General features: G+C 40.9%; 1 protein-coding gene across 1 annotated transcript in view; it reads left to right on the forward strand.

Annotated features, from left to right (window-relative positions):
* Positions 1-16,845, forward strand: part of TOPAZ1 (testis and ovary specific TOPAZ 1) — a 35,360-nt gene extending 18,515 nt beyond the window's left edge. The window contains exons 11-20 of the mRNA XM_088653912.1: positions 1,924-2,016; positions 2,766-2,872; positions 4,495-4,561; positions 7,680-7,854; positions 9,044-9,144; positions 10,691-10,856; positions 11,806-11,970; positions 14,066-14,269; positions 15,102-15,285; positions 16,163-16,845. Of these exons, the coding sequence (XP_088510038.1) occupies positions 1,924-2,016; positions 2,766-2,872; positions 4,495-4,561; positions 7,680-7,854; positions 9,044-9,144; positions 10,691-10,856; positions 11,806-11,970; positions 14,066-14,269; positions 15,102-15,285; positions 16,163-16,361 (1,461 nt within the window). The 3' untranslated portion in view covers positions 16,362-16,845. The remainder of the gene's footprint in view (positions 1-1,923; positions 2,017-2,765; positions 2,873-4,494; positions 4,562-7,679; positions 7,855-9,043; positions 9,145-10,690; positions 10,857-11,805; positions 11,971-14,065; positions 14,270-15,101; positions 15,286-16,162) is intronic.
* Positions 16,846-18,490: the final 1,645 nt, after the last annotated feature.

Consider the following 18,490-nt stretch of genomic DNA (forward strand, 5'->3'; position numbering starts at 1 on the left):
GAGCTATTAATTTGGAAATCATAAGATAAGTTTTAAAAATCTACAAGAGCCAAAAATGTTAAAGTGGGACAGGGAGGAGAGACAGCCTTTAAATGCCCAGGGAAGTGCAGTACCTGACTCATCACGTGAGTGGCTGTGGTGTGAACCCATCAAAAAGGCAGGAAAATTGCTGTGCAATTGACGCCCCCTATTTTTGGGGGCTCCAATTTTAAGAAAATGGGGGGAGATGGCCCAGAGTTGTTGAGGTTTTTCTGGGGAGGGTTGCCCAGAGTTGTTGAACTTTTTGGGGGGAGGAATGCCGAAAATCACTCACCAGACTGACAAACGCTGCCAATCGCCCACGTCACAGAAGCAGAGAACCGTCTGCCCAATTGGCGCAGCAGCAGCCCTTGCCACAGCTACCAGTCACCCACCCAATCGCTGCTGACAAACTCCTGGTTGTGGCTGCAACCAATCGCCCATTCCCCCCTCTGCACTATCCATGTATAAGACAAGCCCCGATTTTGAACATTACTTTAGAGTAAAACTTTTACAAATATAGGACTGAATTGAGACAACTGGGAGCATAGCAAGAGGTTGTGTGCCCATAACTGCGTTTATCCCTGGCAAATAGACAAACAGTGCTTTGCTTTCACCTTCTGTGAAAGTTAAGACATTTAAAACTCCAGAAATGGCACTGAATGGGTTCCAAGTGTTCACATGCATAAGTGGCTCCATTGGATTATGACCATTGGACTTTACACATTGCAAGAACAAAAAAACCCTATTGTATGTGCACACAAATAGGTGCTTCCGCACTCCCTGCATAGCAGATTTTTCAAAACTCAGCACACTTTTCTCTGATTTATACTGCTCTGCATTGTGACCATCACCATTTAAAAATAGATAAACATAGAATGCAATTTAACCCCTTGCCTGGCAGCATGGTGATTGCTTTCATATGGATGGGGTCCCACACCAGAATAGTACTGACTGTATCTGAAAACCTGGTAGGGTCAGGCAGATAATAACTAACTAACTTAACTAACTTATAACTCACCATTCACCAAAAGAACAGTTATGCACAGCGGGTGGCGCTGTGGGTTACCTCAGAGCCTAGGGCTTGCTGATCAGAAGGTCAGCGGTTCAAATCCCCGTGACGGGGTGAGCTCCCGTTGCTTGGTCCCAGCTCCTGCCCACCTAGCAGTTCGAAAGCACATCAAAGTGCAAGTAGATAAATAGGTACCGCTCTGGCGGGAAGGTAAACGGCGTTTCCGTGTGCTGCTCTGGTTCGCCAGAAGCAGCTTAGTCATGCTGGCCACATGACCTGGAAGCTGTACACCGGCTCCCTTGGCCAATAGAGCAAGATAAGCGCCGCAACCCCAGAGTCGGTCACGACTGGACCTAATGGTCAGGGGTCCCTTTACCCTTTACCTTTAATGCAGGAGGAGTAAGACAGGTGTCAGCCAAAGACCTGAGTAAAAGAGGCACCTCTTGACCAATCATGAAAAAGCATATAGTGATGATGCAAGATGCACCTCAGGGTGGAAGTCCTACAACCTGATTGGACGCATTTATTAGATTTCTGTGCCACTTTTCATTCAGGTGAATCGCAAAGCGGCTTACAAACAATAAATAGTACGAACATAATAGAATATCACAAATGCAGTATAAATCATGGCGGTCACCACAGAGAATTTAACTTCCCACACCACCACCACATTGCCTGTCCAATGCTTGAGGTTCGCCAGGACAGGTGATACTGCACAGGTGCAGTATCCCAGTCGCTCAGAAGTGGCAACCACATGCCATGGAGTAATGATTAACTGTTGGAAGCCATCTATACGAGAGCCAGGTGTTTTGTTTCAGATTGAAATTGTTCCTTGAAGTTTTGTTAATTACAGCTAATGTATTTAGCTCTAATGTTGAGGCATTTTTGTTTAGCCAACTGTAGACATTCTCCTCAGTGTCTTTGAACAAGTGGCGTCCATGAAACTAAGAGTCTTAGTGCCTGAGTTAATTGACATATCTTGTAAGGTATGACTTTGATTATTTGATTCTATCTTAAATGTCATTCTGCCTTCTGCATAAATTTATCTGCTTCTTCTACACATCTTATAAAGCTCATAAATTATGTTCATTTTTATTAGATTTTACGCTTTTTCATGCTGAAGATTGTGGGTCCAAAGGTTAACCCCTTAAAAAAAAAAACTCCAGAGGAAAGTTATATGGACATAGAGCATATTTATTGAAAATAAATTCTACCATCCACAGTCAATACACATAGAATTAAAAACTTAAGCCAAGAAATAGTATCAGCCTTGTAGATAATATACTAAGCTATTGTTTGTTTGCTGCATTTATATTCCACCTTTTTTCTCCAATGAGCTCGAGGTGGCATATATAATTCCCATTTATTTGTTACATTACTGTTTACATAACTTAAGTTCACTGGGAGGTTTGTTCAGATGATTAAAACTGACTAAAGTTACAAACGCCATGAAGGTGTTTATGTTCCTGTAATATTAAGGACTTTGTATGTTTGGAAAGATGCTTTCTTGAATACAAGGGAGGAAGCTAGATCACTCATGCCAGATAACAGAACTGATCACTTGCAGCGGGATTTTGAAAGCCAGTTGCCCAACACTGCTTTATACATAGATGTATTACTTAACTGTCTATTGTTAATCACTTGTACAGAACTTTGTAAACAAAGAATTGCTTAGGAAGTCTTCAGTGATATTCAGGTTTTTGGTGCTTTGGGGTTTATTTCCTTCCTGTCATAGCTTTGTGATGGTGGAATGGTTTTTAAAGACGAACACGTTGGCTGCATCACCACATTCCTAAACCAACTACAAGTTTCCAGTCAGGAACAAGCTATTTTTTTGTCCAGGTATGTTCTTCTCTTATGCAATCTATATTAAATCTAAAATATATTTTCTCAACTACTGGTGCCATAAAATGCCAGTCTACGCATTTTATAAACTATTTTTTGATCTCAACAAGATGACAATATTAAATATGGGGTTATATTATTGATTTTATTTTATTTTTTATTTTGGAAGCTGCCATTGAGGGCTCTTATGCTTTGTTTTGTTGTTGTTTAGTCGTCTTAGTCGTGTTCGACTCTCTGTGACCCCATGAACCAGAGCATGCCTTGGAAACTCTCTCTTTCTTTTCAAAGCTTTTCATTTTTTATGTCCATGGAGTTTACTTACCGTAGGATGAACAAAAATGAAGAATGAAGTTTGGCAATATCACTTTCAAATGAGTACATACAATGTGATAAAGATCTCCTGTTTCTGAACTTTTATGTCTGGTTCAGCCATAACAATCTTGGTCTAATAAAGTATGGTTTATCAAACCCAAAATGAAAACTTGCTTATGTCCTTCCTCCTTTCTCTGATGCTCCACAATTAGGTCTCAGTTTATTAAACCATTGTTCCTCTTTATATCCAAACCTGGGAACTGTAGTATGGCCTTAGAGTACAAGCTAGGATATGAAACCAGGATCAGATCCTAGTTAAACCAGTTTCCCAGTTTGAAAGCAAGAGAGAAGTCCTGGAAGTCCTTCATTACAGTGCATAATGCTAATATTCCATCTAATAAACAAACCATGGTCATTGCATCTGAACTGGGTCTTGAACTTTCTGTTGGAGCCTGTGGAGAGAGGAAGGAGGAATTGGAGCGAAACCAACTAGGTAATTAATGAGCTGGATTATGCTTACCACAATCCCCAGTAAGTATACAGAGTTGTTGGGTGAATTTAGGAGTAGAAAGAGGTAATTAATTAGGCTGTAGGGACAAAATCTGAGGCCACAACAGGTAGGAGAATGGGGAAGCAGGAGGGAGATGCTGTTTGGGTAATGTGAGCAGTATTAACATTCCAACAGATCTTGCCTCTCCATTAGGTTCTGAGGGAGAACCCCAGGACATAGCTCCGGGTCCAGCAGGGGCCCAAGCACTCTTGCACATGGGCTTCCCCCCTTTACCTATTCTTCTCTGCCCTAGGGTGATGTAGCATACAGCGAGGTGAGGTGGGAAAAGACCCACACATTTGTGTCTATGGGAAAAGGGCAACCTCTTTGGACATGTACCAGTAAATGGAAGTAATTAACTGGGTAGCTAAGGCAATTATCTTAACTTAAGAAATGGTTTGATTGGTCCAGCAGGTTTACTCTCACACATTCTAACCTCACATGTACAGCATCATAGGCCTGGAAGGAACACAAAGATATCCACACTGAACCACAAAAACATATAACACTATGAAGTATCCAGGTGCACACTTTTGTTGTATGCTGCAGTTGCTTCCCTTGACCTCCATAATACTACCCATGCCATGCAGCAGATAAAAGAAACTGGATCATATTTTGATTGCAGAGTGTATGCTTTGGGGCGGGGGGGGGGGAGTATAAGTGCAACAAAAGATAATTTTTTAGAAAGTCACTTGTTGCTTTTTCTGTTAACTCCAAATTTAAGCTTTATCAAAAGCAGATAACTGTTGTTCCTTAGATTTCAGGCAAGACATTTCCATAAGGCTAGCCTTTGTGACTTGGATTCAGCAATTGCAGAATTTCAGGTACAGTATATACTCATTGTTTTAAAAGCAAGCTTGGAAGGACATCTCAATACTAATCAAATCAAATGGAAGAAAGATGCCTTGGAATCAGTAGACCCTGCTTCTGTATATATCACTTGGTGACAGGGGTGCTAAATGCTTGAATGGCATATTTCTTCTTGGTGGTTTAGTATTCATAAAAATATGGAGGGAAATAACTTTCCCTTCTAAAAGGAGAAATAAATGGGGTGGTGGGAGACTTAGGGACCTGGACTGCTAAAGCCTGCTTAAATGTCCCTCAATTTTCATTCTCATAAATCACATTGAAGTATTAAGTATTCTGAATGCAGTTGCCAGCACTCGTGAGCAAGGTGCAGAATGGGCTTAGTTTCATGCTCAGGATAGGAATTAAGATCAGTTTGTGTAAAAAGTCTATACGGCCATGTGTACTTGCAACTTTCTCTTTTACTGTCAATGTGAAAAGCTTGAAGATTAATTGCTTCATCATTACTCACAGCTAGCAGTTGCAATTCACCTGACCTCTACACTATTGTCTTTGGTATTCTTTCTTTCTTTTTCCTTCCTTCCTTCCAACCATAGTTGCTTCTCAGAAAGCTTGACTCAAATGTTTATACAGTGTGCCAGCCAAACGTGTCTGGTGACTTCATGGCACTGCATCTCGTTCATCCTCTTTTTAATTGGAACAGAAAGTCATCTGTTAATCTTGTTGTTGTTTAGTTGTGTCTGACTCTTTGTGACCCCCTGAACCAGAGCACGCCAGGCACTCCTGTCTTCCACTGCCTCCCGCAGTTTGATCAGCCTCATGTTTGTGGCTTCGAGAACACTGTCCAACCATCTCGTCCTCTGTCGTCCCCTTCTCCTTGTGCCCTCCATCTTTCCCAACATCAGGGTCTTTTCCAAGGATTCTTCTCTTCTCATGAGGTGGCCAAAGTATTGGAGCCTCAGCTTCAGGATCTGTCCTTCCAGTGAGCACTCAGGGCTGATTTCCTTAAGAATGGAAAGGTTTGATCTTCTTGCAGTCCATGGGACTCTCAAGAGTCTCCTCCAGCACCATAATTCAAAAGCATCAGCCTTCTTTATGGTCCAGCTCTCACTTCCATACATCACTACTGGGAAAAACATAGCTTTAACTATACGGACCTTTGTAGGCAAGATGATGTCTCTGCTTTTTAAGATGCTGTCTAGGTTTGTCATTGCTTTTCTCCCAAGAAGCAGGCGTCTTTTAATTTCGTGACTGCTGTCACCATCTGCAGTGATCAAGGAGCCCAAGAAAGTAAAATCTCTCACTGCCTCCATTTCTTCCCCTTCTATTTGCCAGGAGGTGATGGGACCAGTGGCCATGATCTTGGTTTTTTTGATGTTGAGCTTCAGACCATATTTTGCGCTCTCCTCTTTCACCCTCATTAAAAGGTTCTTTAATTCCTCCTCACTTTCTGCCATCAAGGTTGTGTCATCAGCATATCTGAGGTTGTTGATACTTCTTCCAGCAATCTTAATTCCGGCTTGGGGTTGGGATTCATCCAGTCCAGCCTTTCTCATGATGAATTCAGCATATACAGTGGTACCTCGACTTACGAACGACTCGACAACCGAATTTTTCGACTTACGAATGGGGCTAATGGCCGCGTGATTATGAATGTCTCGACATCCGAAAGGAAACCGTGGCGGTTTTAGATAGGGATTTTTCGACTTACGAATTTTTAGATATGGTTGCTTCAACTTACGAATTTTTCCGTTTCCAATGCATTCCTATGGGATATCATGTTTCCAATGGTGTTTTTTTGACTTATGAATTTTTCAACCTACGAAGGTGCCTTCAGAACGGATTAAATTCGTACGTTGAGGCACCACTGTAAGTTAAATAAACAGGGAGACAATATACAGCCTTGTCGTACTCCTTTCCCAATTTTGAACCAATCAGTTATTCCATGTCCAGTTCTAACTGTAGCTTCTTGTCCCACATAGAGATTTCTCGGGAGACAGATGAGATGATCCGGCACTCCCATTTCTTTAAGAACTTACCATAGTTTGCTGTGGTCGACACAGTCAAAAGCTTTTGCGTAGTCAATGAAGCAGAAGTAGATGTTTTTCTGGAACTCTCTAGCTTTCTCCATAATCCAGTGCATGTTTGCTATTTGGTCTCTGGTTCCTCTGCCCCTTCGAAATCCAGCTTGCACTTCTGGGAGTTCTCGGTCCACATACTGCCTAAGCCTGCCTTGTAGAATTTTAAGCATAACCTTGCTAGCGTGTGAAATGAGCGCAATTGTGCGGTAGTTGGAGCATTCTTTGGCACTGCCCTTCTTTGGAATTGGGATGTAGACTGATCTTCTCCAATCCTCTGGCCGCTGCTGAGTTTTCCAAACTTGCTGGCATATTGAGGGTAGCACTGTCTTGATCTTAGTTATTAATAAGTCCTGTCCAAGAAGATCCTTCCCTGGAGAAATCAGTCCTGATGGTAGCTGCTTTTGGAAGTACTAAATGTGAATGGTATTAGGCTTGCACATGATGAAAACTTGACTTTTTGGCAGCTTTTTGCTGGAGAGAAAACTTGTGGGTGCACCTGCATCCAAGGTTTTCATTGGAAAACCCACTGAAGGGGAACAAGTAGCACAGCCTAGCCTGAGGTAGATTGCAACCTACATTGCTGCATTTTGTATATGTTTAAAAGCTAAATAGAAACCCAAACATCTTTGTATTCAGCATCTTTGTTTGTCCCTATGAAGCTACTGTTAAACAAAATGTAAAGTATTTCTCAGCTGCTTAAGGCAGTACATTTTAGATAATATATATTTTCCTATTTGAAAATTGGATTGCATTTTGCAAGAACAGCTCTGAATAATATCTGATCAATATGTATTGTTTGAAGAATAATTGGAAGACTTATCTTTCAGTTCTTTGTACAATAACTGTTTTGAATGCTTTGGTTGTGAAAGATCTTACAGAATTTACTGTAGTTTCCTCAGTGACAAAGTTACAAACAAATCCCAAGTTAGTTACTAAAGTGAGATAAAACTTCCAGTTTTAAAACAAAAAATTCAAATGCTTATTAAGTTTACTGTTTTTGAGATCATATTAAATTAAGAATAATTCTATTTGCATTTTATTACTTTTTGAACAGCATTGCAAAGAAAAAAGTGACTGGGCCAAACTGGGAACTTTATACGTTAATGTGAGAAGTGGATGTGAAAATTTTGGTGACCTTGAAAAGTACTCATTGTGCATTGCTAATATCCTGACCGATTCAGTGACAGAAGAGAGACCAGGCGTTCCTTTTTGTGAATTTGCAGTTGCAGGTAAAATTTGTACAGTATTGCCCATTCTGGAATCACATGCATAGGGAACTTTAATAAAAGTTGGGGGTGCTTCACCAAAATATCATTTCAGCAAGCACTATCACCCCCAAGTCCTCTTCCAAGTGCAGCACCACCACAAATATTTCACAGGCAAACCAACCCAATGAGATTTTGGAGGAAGTTCACAGGCATGGAGACATCTTTAAAAAGTGCATCCACAGAAGTCACACATTAAAAACTTCCCTAAACAGGGCTGCCTTCAGATGTTTTCTAAATGTCGGGTAGTTGTTTATCTCTAATAGTGGGTGGAGCAACAAATATCAAGGGGGGGCAGTAAGCTAGTTTCTACTCGCACTTGTCCTCCATCCAGATAAATAAGAGCCATCAGAGTTCCAGGAGACATTGCAGCCAGGTTGCAAAGGGTGCAAAAAATACTTGGGGTGCAAAGGGTGTGGCCTGGGGAAGGTTCTGAAGGGCTGCATTTGGCCCAAGGTCTGAGGTTCCCCATCCTTGATTTAGATTTTAACATGGTATCTGAACCAGCCAACTGGCTCCATACTGATGGTGTTGGTTTCCTGGCCCTTAAATGGGTCATATGTGGTGTGGTGGTGCCATTTTCTCCCACCTTACTTGTCACCCTTCAAAACAGTTACAGCATAATCAGGGGACAGCAAACCTTTTCAGCAGGGGGCCGGTCCACTGTCTCAGACCTTAAGGGGGGGCCAGACTATTTTTTTGGGGGGGGTGAACGAATTCCTATGTCCCACAAATAACCCAGAGATGCATTTTAAATAGAAGGACACATTCTACTTACGTAAAAACACGCTGATTCCTGGACCATCCGCAGGCCAGATTTATAAGGCGATTGGACTGCATCTGGCCCCCAGGCCTTAGTTTGCCTACCCATGGCAAAAGTCTGCATACTACCGTAACTCAGTAGTCCCACTGTGTCCAATGAGACATGCCACCTAGTAAGCATATTGAAGATGGAAGCCTGCTAATCCTACATTTATTGTATGTCTTTAAAAAAGCTGTTTTCATAGGAAATAATTCAGATTATTTACTTCACATAATGAATGTCACATTGGCACATATGGGAATGGGTAATCATTTAACTAGTTCCTCCATTTAAAAACTTACGGTAATTTCAAGAAATCTAAAGCAACATGTGTTTTTTTTTCTTTTCTAGTTAAGGCTGATGCTTGTCACAATGCAACAGATACAACTTTATTGGGAAGGATTGGTATCGGTGCTATGTTTTCATATTACAAACTACAGCAGTGGCCAAAGGTACTTGGCTTCTTACAGGGCATTCTTGTGTGTCTAATCACATATTATTACATGAGCATGCAAGTAACACATGACCATGGCAGCATGGTTTTGGAGATATTTAATTTAGAAATTATTGCACACCTTGGCAGTGGGGTGGGGGGGTTTACTGTTCCTTTACTCATAATTAATTACTAACAATAATGATTCCCACATTCCTAAGATTATTCTAGTTTGCTTCTGCCAACTTTGAATCTCTAAAATTCAATTAGATGGATGACATTGGCAAACTTTTAGAGGCAATTTAGAAGAAGACCAAAACAAGTTGTAATGCTTCAAACGATTATTGTGGTTATTGCATTGCTGTATTTAAATTTAAGTCTCACTCTTTTCAGTGGGAAAGTGCTTACTTCTCCTACTTAAGTCAGTGGGATTTTAAAAGTACTTAACTTTGCCTGATCATGCACAAGATATATAAGCGAGACAGCATAAGAAGTACAGTACTTTGGCAGAAACAGTGCCTTTAAGTAAGTGTTTTCTGAGTGGGGATAGATTTAATTATAAATTGATCAGCAATTTTAAACAGCATCTGTGAATGCTTGGGAGTTTTATCTATAGTTCTAAATTACCTTCTTTTCAGAGGCATACACATTCTTGGGAACTGGAATATGGATTTAGGGGAGGCAGTGTTTCTTTAATTCCCTGTACATCATGGTTATTAAGGGTTATGTGGAGGACATGCCAAATTTAAAAATAGTTTCATTTGCTAAACTTGGTTAATTGGTTGTATATGTGGCAAGGTTTTCCCGCTGCGACAAATGGACTTGGCGATTTGCTTTTAAAAGGGTCTCACTTGCCTGATGTTTGCTCTCCTCTTGAGGCATATGTATTTATATAAATAATATTGGAAATTTCCAGCCAAATTATTCATGTAAATGCTCAGGAGCCAGGGTAATGCTTGGTATACTACATACTCACTTTTATAAGCTCAAAGTGGTTTTGGCAATCATTGAACACATGCCAACAAAGCAATTTGCCTTTTTGGACCCCTAAGCTGAAATTGCAAACCATACAGGTATAAAAATATTGGTGCCTTTTAATCTTGAATTAAATTCATAAGCAGAAAACAATTCCTTGTATGAAGGGAGTGCAGCTCAATATGCTTGTGTATTGTGCTTTGGCTGAACCAATACTGTATTTTCCTGTGGTGGAGGATAATGTCCTTGTTCAGATTGCTCCTCCCACTAGACTAGGGCTGAAACAATTAGGCTTCAAGGCTCCCTTTGTGGGAGGCAGCAGCCAACCTTCAGTCCTTTGTCCTGACTGATCCAAAAAGAAGCAAGTGGGAGGAGCAATGAGTTTATCACAGGTAAAAGCTACCACTCCTTTCCATGCTCATTTTTTCATACTTATCAGTGTTGCTAGCTAAGAACAAAAAAGAACACACACACACACACACCCTTGTGCTTAGGAATATACAGTGTCATGCATGAACAAGTATTCTGAGATGAAAAACTGATATGTACTGTGGTAATTATCTACGCTGCTTTCCCCCTTTGTATCATAGGCCAAGAAGGTTCTGGATACGCTTCATGCCTTAAAGATACATTTCACATTTTTGAAAGGACTTCTTGGTCAGGAGAGGTTGGCATCACGGTGCCACATTGTTAATGTTGCTGTGGAAATATTTCTCAAGTGCAGGAGCCTAGATGGAGCATTATGGGTATTGAGAGGTACACTTCTTTATTAACAGAAATAAGCAGGGCTTAAAATGACACGTGTAGGTTCTGTCCTACGTTACAGCAAAAGCAGAAATTGAGAGAGCCAAAGTATGTGGTTGAAGTCTCAAGCTGACATTTACTCATATTTCGGAGAATTTGCTGACATAGGCTTGGTGAATAATTAAAGTATGTTGACAATAATAAAGAATAGAGGAAGCAGGGGGAACTGTCCATCATATAAAACTTTGTCTCCTTCATATTTCATGTCTTGCTGAATGCAGAAATGTCAAATCCTTACCTCCCTGGCAGTTTTCAGGAGAGCAACTTTCATTAGTTATGTAACATTTTGTGAGATTAATGGCCTGTTCCATAACAGTGCCGCACAGTGCTGTGCAGATGGTCCCTTGGTGCTCTTGTCTGTGTTTAACTCCAGCTTCTGCTGCTCTGACCTGCTGCTGTGCTTCAAGTGACACTTTGGTGTAGCTGCTCCTAGCAGTAGCCAACCAGGAAATGAACCCTATAGACCTGCTCTGGAAGGGGGATATATGATATATGACATTATATCCTCCAATCACACATTTTAAACTCTTCTCTCTCTCTCTTTCTCTCTCCCATCCTGTGCAAATACCTTGGGGACACCTGGCTTCTGTCTCAGTCAGGAACTCAAGCTTGTCAACAAGGCTAGGCCAAACTGATAGTTTTCCACATAAGCTGCCAAGATAACACTCAAGTCTTTGCAGCCTCCAAACATTCCCATGAGATTCACAATGATCAGTAGTTCATAACTGGACATCAAAATTATTTTCCTCAGGCTCTGCATGGAGAGCAGTTCTTTGTTAAATAGCTGAATGCAAGGTGGGCAGTTACCTGGGATCTTTCACAAGGCCCTATAATATTTTGTTTGTCAGCATTCATGGCCTCATTTTAATCGCTTTTAAAATGCCAGTATTAATCTCTCTAGAGTCGGAATGGATAATAAGTACTCCAACATGGCCTTGTGATCGAATGGATGTCCTCAAGCGACATAACCTGCTATATGTAATAGCATCTGAATGCATTGCAAAGAGCCGTTATGGAGAAGCATTTGAAGTCTTGCAAAATCTACCAGGCTTCCAGAATTCTTGTAGTAAGTGTTTATAATTCCATTCTCAATAGCTAGTAAGCATCTATTGGCTTTTAATCAGATTTCATATGAACTTAAGATAAATGTGTACTCCTGAAAATGATGCCAAGAGATGGTGGGCCAATTTTGGATGAGAATGGAATGAGAACAGATTTACTGAGGTGGATTATTTCTTGGCATATAGCAGTGTTGGAACCCTTTGTGGACTTGCAGTGTGGAGATTAGAGTTAAAATTCATTGAATGTCAGTTGCTGGAAAACAGCAGCAGCAGCAGCAGCAGCAGCAGCAGCAGAAGAAGAAGAAGAAGAAGAAGAAGAAGAAGAAGAAGAAGAAGAAGAAGAAGAATTTGTATTTGATATCCCGCTTTATCACTACCCGAAGGAGTCTCAAAGCAGCTAACATTCTCCTTTCCCCTCCTCCCCCACAACAGACACCCTGTGATGTGGGTGGGGCTGAGAGACTTCAGAGAAGTGTGACTAGCCCAAGGTCACCCAGCAGCTGCATGTGGGGGAGCGGAGACGTGAACCCGGTTTCCCAGATTACAAGTCTACCGCTCTTAACCACTACACCACACTGGCATTTGCCCTCTTCTCCTTCCCATAACTATCTTGCCAGTCACTGGGAAAGGGGACACTGTACCACGTAGACCTTAGGTCTGATCCAGGTCAGCCATGAAGCTTGCTGGATGGTCTCAGAACTATTTTTAAGTCTTCACCCATACTTCTGGATTGTGAGGCGCAATAATGGGATAAATATTTGTATACTAACGTTTATATACTGCCCATATAAGTGAGTTATATGAGTGGTTTCTGCACCATTCAAATACAAAATATAAAATTTAAATTGGAAGCACAAAAACCAATTATAAGACAATTATCAAGGCAGTGGAACTGATTCAGTTTCAGCAACTGAAAACAATTTAAAACAACATAATACCAGCCAGGGGAGCAACTTGGTTCTGAGTTCTAAAAGTACTAAAATAATTGTATGATTAACATTCAAAGACTGAGCAAAAGGGATCATAGTGTGGGCACCAGTTAGTCCTCTAGGGAGGTCATTCCACCACAAATAAGACCCTTTCTCTAGTCCTTGCTAAGCGGGAGAACTTGGACAAGGGTTTCTGATGAAAATCAATTCTTGGGCAGGTATAAGGTAAAGGGGCCCCCGACCATCAGGTCCAGTTGTGTCCGACTCTGGGGTTGCGGCGCTCTTCTCACTCTATAGGCCGAGGGAGCCGGCGTTTGTCCGCAGACAGCTTCCGGGTCATGTGGCCAGCATGACAAAGCTGCTTCTGGCGAACCAGAGCAACACATGGAAACGCCGTTTACCTTCCCGCCGGAGCGGTCCCTATTTATCTACTTGCACTTTGATGTGCTTTCGAACTGCTAGGTGGGCAGGAGCTGGGACCAAGCAATGGGAGCTCACCCCGTTGCAGGGATTTGAACCGCCGACCTTCTGATCAGCAAGCCCTAGACTCTGTGGTTTAACCCACAGCGCCACCTGGGTCCCCTTGGGCAGGTATAAATTAGAGCAAATGGACCTTCAGGGGACCTGGCTAAAAGCAAATAAGGGCTTTAACAGTTAAAACTAGTACTTTTAAATGGGCTCAAAAACAGACTGGGAGCCTGCACAGATGTTCACTGTTTGCTCGCCCAAACACTTTAGAGAGGTTAATAAAACAATCACCTATATATCTCAGGATGCAGGATTTAAGCTGTTCGTTTTGCAGATCACAATATATTTGTAACTTTTTTTGCTTCTCATCAAGATCTATTTCTGTGTAGCATCTATGATATGAAAATAATATCTATTGCTTAGTGTACACACTTCTGAAATATTCCATTTAGCAGAAAACCATTTTGCAGTGCAGTTATTCCAATACAAGAAGAAATGATGCCTCAGGTGGCCAGGGGGGTGCATTCTAAGCTTGGTTGATTTGTTTGTGAAAATGAAAGAAACTAAGATCTGCTTTTTTTAAAAAAAACTTAAAACAGAGAGGGAAATGTTTGCTGTACTTTTCCACTATTATATTGCTGAAACCAATGTTCTACTTAATAACTGAAGAAAATTAATCACTTGTAATGCTTTTCTTTTGCAGATAGTTTGGATGTAGCCCAGTACAGGCGTTTATTTAATAAACTGCTAGGTGCTTCTTTAGAAAGCCAGAAGCTTCAAATATCATCTACTGTAGTAGATTTCATGCTTGCAAAGAACATTCCCGTTGAATTTGATTTACTTAGAGCCTTAATCACAGCACTTGGAAGAGGCTGTTGGTGGCTTAAAGCAAGGACACATTATAAACGTAAGCTCTCAATGTCTACTACATTACTAGTTGAAGAACTTCAGTTATGCTGCAATCTTAAATGTACTTATCTAGGAATAAGCTACATTGGATTTAGTAGCACTTGCTTCTGAATAGATATGATTCGGGTTGCATTGTTAGAAAAGTTCAGGCTGCAGTCTAACCCACAATTACACATTAACAACTAGATATTGAAGAATTCTGCCCCAAATTATTTTTGGGAGATGTCTTGGGAGCTCCTGAAGGTACAATATAGCTAAAGAAGTTATCTGCTTTGTTTGACTTTTTATGACTTGCTATAATTATTCAGAAGACCTGTCTGATATGTGTTGCATTCCAAGCAAACCCAGCATTTTCTAGATTTCCTAGGTTTGTGCTTTAGAATGGATCTACAGCAAAAGGAACATTCAGTGACAACTTCTCTTTTCGAAGAAAAGTAGTAGGTTGCTAACCTTGTCTGGAAAAAGAGAGGTGGGAAAACAAAACCTGGTCTGGTCCCAGATTGCAGCAAAATTCAATTGCAGAACTTTAAAACTGAAATTTAGAGTTTTCTAGCTTTTAGGAATATGTAGAGCAGCTTTGGACTTTCTGAACAAGTAGGGGAGGTTTGCCACTTCTCGCCTTCAGTTTTTGAGACAGTCCAAAACAGCAATAACAGTAGGATGGAAATTGGAAACAGTTAAAAGTAGTCCAGAAGCTCAAATAATCTTGGAAGAAACTGTTTTTCAATAAAGCAGTGGATGATCCAAGTACCCACACACAAACCTAGAGATGTGTGCTGTTTAGTGCAACTTTGACACCTTCTTTTACATACTTTCCTGTCACTTTTTAGATGCTTTAGCATTGGGTTGCTACCCACCACTGGAAGTAAATCTTCACCGTAAAGTTCTTCTGATTCCCTCTTACATGACTGAGATTGAGATGCTGTTAGCAATTGAAATTTTCTTGGTTTCTAATGCTAGTAGTATTCTGAGTCCTGGTGCTTCCAATCAAATACTTCAAATAGTACTGAAAAGGTGAGTTCATTTGCTTTTCCAAGTACAGTCATACTTCAACATCCGAACGATTCGACTTCCGAAGGTTTCGACTTCCGAAGTCGACAACCCCAGAAGTCTTCTCGCCGCGCGTGCTCCACGCACGCGTTCTGCGCCGACTGCGCGCTTCGACATCCGAAAACCTCGACTTACGAAGATGGCCATGGAACGGATCGTCTTTGTAAGTCGAGGTACCACTGTACAGTACATGATTGTGTATCCTCCCCTCAGCTTTCTTGCTTATGTCTGATTTGTGTCAAGGAAAAGAATCTTATGATAATCAGTTTAAATCAGTAACTTATAAAATACAATTAATACCTAAATTATTCAAAGTCCTTTTTGTAATGTTGCCAGTAATAGAAACCTGGTTTTATTATTTTGTCTTTTTGAATTTTCTCCATCTTCTCCTCCTGCTACTGTTGGTGTTGTCTTCTACTTTTGCACCATTTCCTCATTTTTTTTGTGATCAGTCACACATTAGTTAGGATGTTACGGGTAGGTAGCCATGTTGGTCTGCCGTAGTCAAAACAAAATAAACTTCGTATCTGAAGAAGTGTGCATGCACACAAAAGCTCATACCTATGACAAACTTAGTTGGTCTCTAAGGTGCTACTGGAAGGAATTTTTTTAGTTAGTTAGCTTGGTGTGGAAGGGAGCTGGTTCTTCCATGCAATTGCTTCATTTCTGCTAACACGTTACAGTAGTTATCGTTTGTTCCCAATTGAAAGACTTAACAGAAGAGGATTGAAGCACATTTGGGGAGGAAAGGCAGGATGGTAGCTTAAATCACACTGCTAACCATCATAGAATGACTGGTTGCTGATAGTAACTTTTCTTGATTGTGAAAACTCTTTTTCAGATGTGAAGGCATTGAAGATAACTATCAATGTGCAGTGGAGAGGTTGATTCAAGCTACTAACATATCTACTCCAAAGCTTTTCATAAAGCATTTCACAGTAAATAGTGGCACGGAGCAAGTGTGTAGTTTGGAAAACACTTGTGTACTTGAGTGGTTGAAGGAGAATATGAAGTGGGCAGGAAAAGTCTGGCTTTTTTAGTCATTGATAAAACTTCAGTTATAGTAATCACTGTTCAAAATAATGAATCAATAAATGGTTTCTGTTGTGTTCAAACTTCCCATTGTTAATTTTATATAATTCAGTTTTCTAACCTGTTTATGTTTTAACTTCAGTAACCCAAATAACACTTGCATTTAAAAGGCTCCTGACTTGGTAGATACTTGTTTTTACTACAAACTCAAGATCTACCAACCAGTTGCTAAATTTAGGAATTTGTCTTCTGTAGCAGAACTGATCTGCTATAGTCCTTTCATACAAGTATATTCTCTTGGTTAGCTTTCTTCATTTCAGCCATCTAATTTAGGTGGGAATAGTTGTTCCCGTCATTAACCCTTGCCAATTTGCAAATTACATGGAGATCTTCCAGAATAAACTAATCTACCTGCTGCAAGCCCTTGACAATAAGCTGTGGAATCCTGTAAAGTACTGTGTGTTTTTCCTAATAAAAGAAGTGTGGCAGATCATTTACCTCCTACCCATCATGCATGAGGATGTCAAAGGTTTTGAGACTATGTAAGCCTTATTCCTTTTATCACTTGAAAAAGGAAGCTGAGTATGAGCTGGGAATTCCCCAATTCAAATTGAATTCACTAGCTTCATTTATCTTTTATATTTAAAAGCATTTCTAAACCACTTAATATTTAAGCAGTATATAAAAATGCAACATATAAGCAATACACATCATAAAAATAAATAAAAACCAGTAAAACAGTATTATTAAAAACAGGAATTGGATAATAGGGTCCAATCTTGTGGGTCAGGGAAAGCCTGAGCAAAAAGATGTATCTTTACCAAACTTGTGAAATTACAAGTTTTCATCTATGGCACCGAGAAGGACATCCTACAGTGGAAATGCTGGGAAATGTGCATTTTGGGGGGGTCAGTAGCCTGTGACACTGCAGGGTGTGGCACCATGAGTAAAATTTCCCCAGATAGAAGTTATTTTGCAGATCTATACAGGGACAAGTGTGGTCTTTAAGGTAACATTGTCCCAAGTGAGTGTCTTATATGTTAGTAACATGGCCTGGTAGCTGACTGGTAGCCACTTCAGTGCCCTCTCTAATCAATGCACGTCTAAGTGCTCCACTTGTTGACTCTGATCTGGACCAGCTAAAGCTTCTGGACCAGTCTCTGCATGCTACATAGAGCAAATTGCAGTAATCCATTGGTGAGATTTCCAGTGCATAAATCATGGTGGCCAAGTTATCCCTGTCCTGGGGAGGGTGAAATTGGCATACCAAGTTAAGTTGCTAACAAGTGCTCCTCGCCAGTGGTTAGACAAATCTAGGAGCACCTTCAATTTACATACCTGCTACTTCAGAAGGAGTTGAGCCTCATATAGAGTTAGTAAACTCTCCTGGACCTGGGAACAGCTCACCCACAGAGTCTTTGTATTACTGAGCATCAGTGTCAGTTGTCCCCCTCACCCAGGGACCAATCTAAAATGCCACACCTCCTAATTCAGATATAATAGAGAGATAGCTTTGTATAGCAGTGGGGTGTACACATAAACTCCTAGCACTGTTCTGTCAATTCAGCCTTTTAAGTAGGAGTGGAAAACAGTGCTACCAACTTCCAACTCATTATGACTTGTTATCCCTCTTGTCCTTCTCCCCAAGGTCATCCATTTGAGTGACCAAGGCCAATTCTGTCCCCAAACAGCCTGAAGCCAAGCAAATGGGCCAATATCTGTTTCCTCCCAAGAGCATTTGGAGCTGACCCAACACTACCCTCTTTGAACACCTTACCTAAAGTATTTGTGACTGGGGACTAGTTGTCTAGTACCTCAAGGTCCAGGGGTGTGTGGGGTTTAAGGAGCAGCCACACAGCTGCCTCTTTCAAGGAATCTGGCATCATCCCCTTGTGATGCACTAGTCGCTTCCTAGGCTCATCCCACAGTCCGCCTCTAGCTCAAGTCATGATGTTGCATGAGTCAAGAGAGTATGTAGTGGGCCAAATCACTGAAAGTACCGTGTCCACATCCTCAGGCATCAATCAGTTGAAAGTGATCCCACAACATCAGTTTAGACTTTGCTCGGTTAAAGTAATATTCAACTTGGCATGATGGAGGTGAGCGATTTTATCCTCGAAAGTGCCAGGCAAACGTA

The sequence above is a fragment of the Zootoca vivipara genome, chromosome 11, assembly GCF_965207765.1.
Source record: "Zootoca vivipara chromosome 11, rZooViv2.hap1.1, whole genome shotgun sequence".
Taxonomy (NCBI): domain Eukaryota; kingdom Metazoa; phylum Chordata; class Lepidosauria; order Squamata; family Lacertidae; genus Zootoca; species Zootoca vivipara.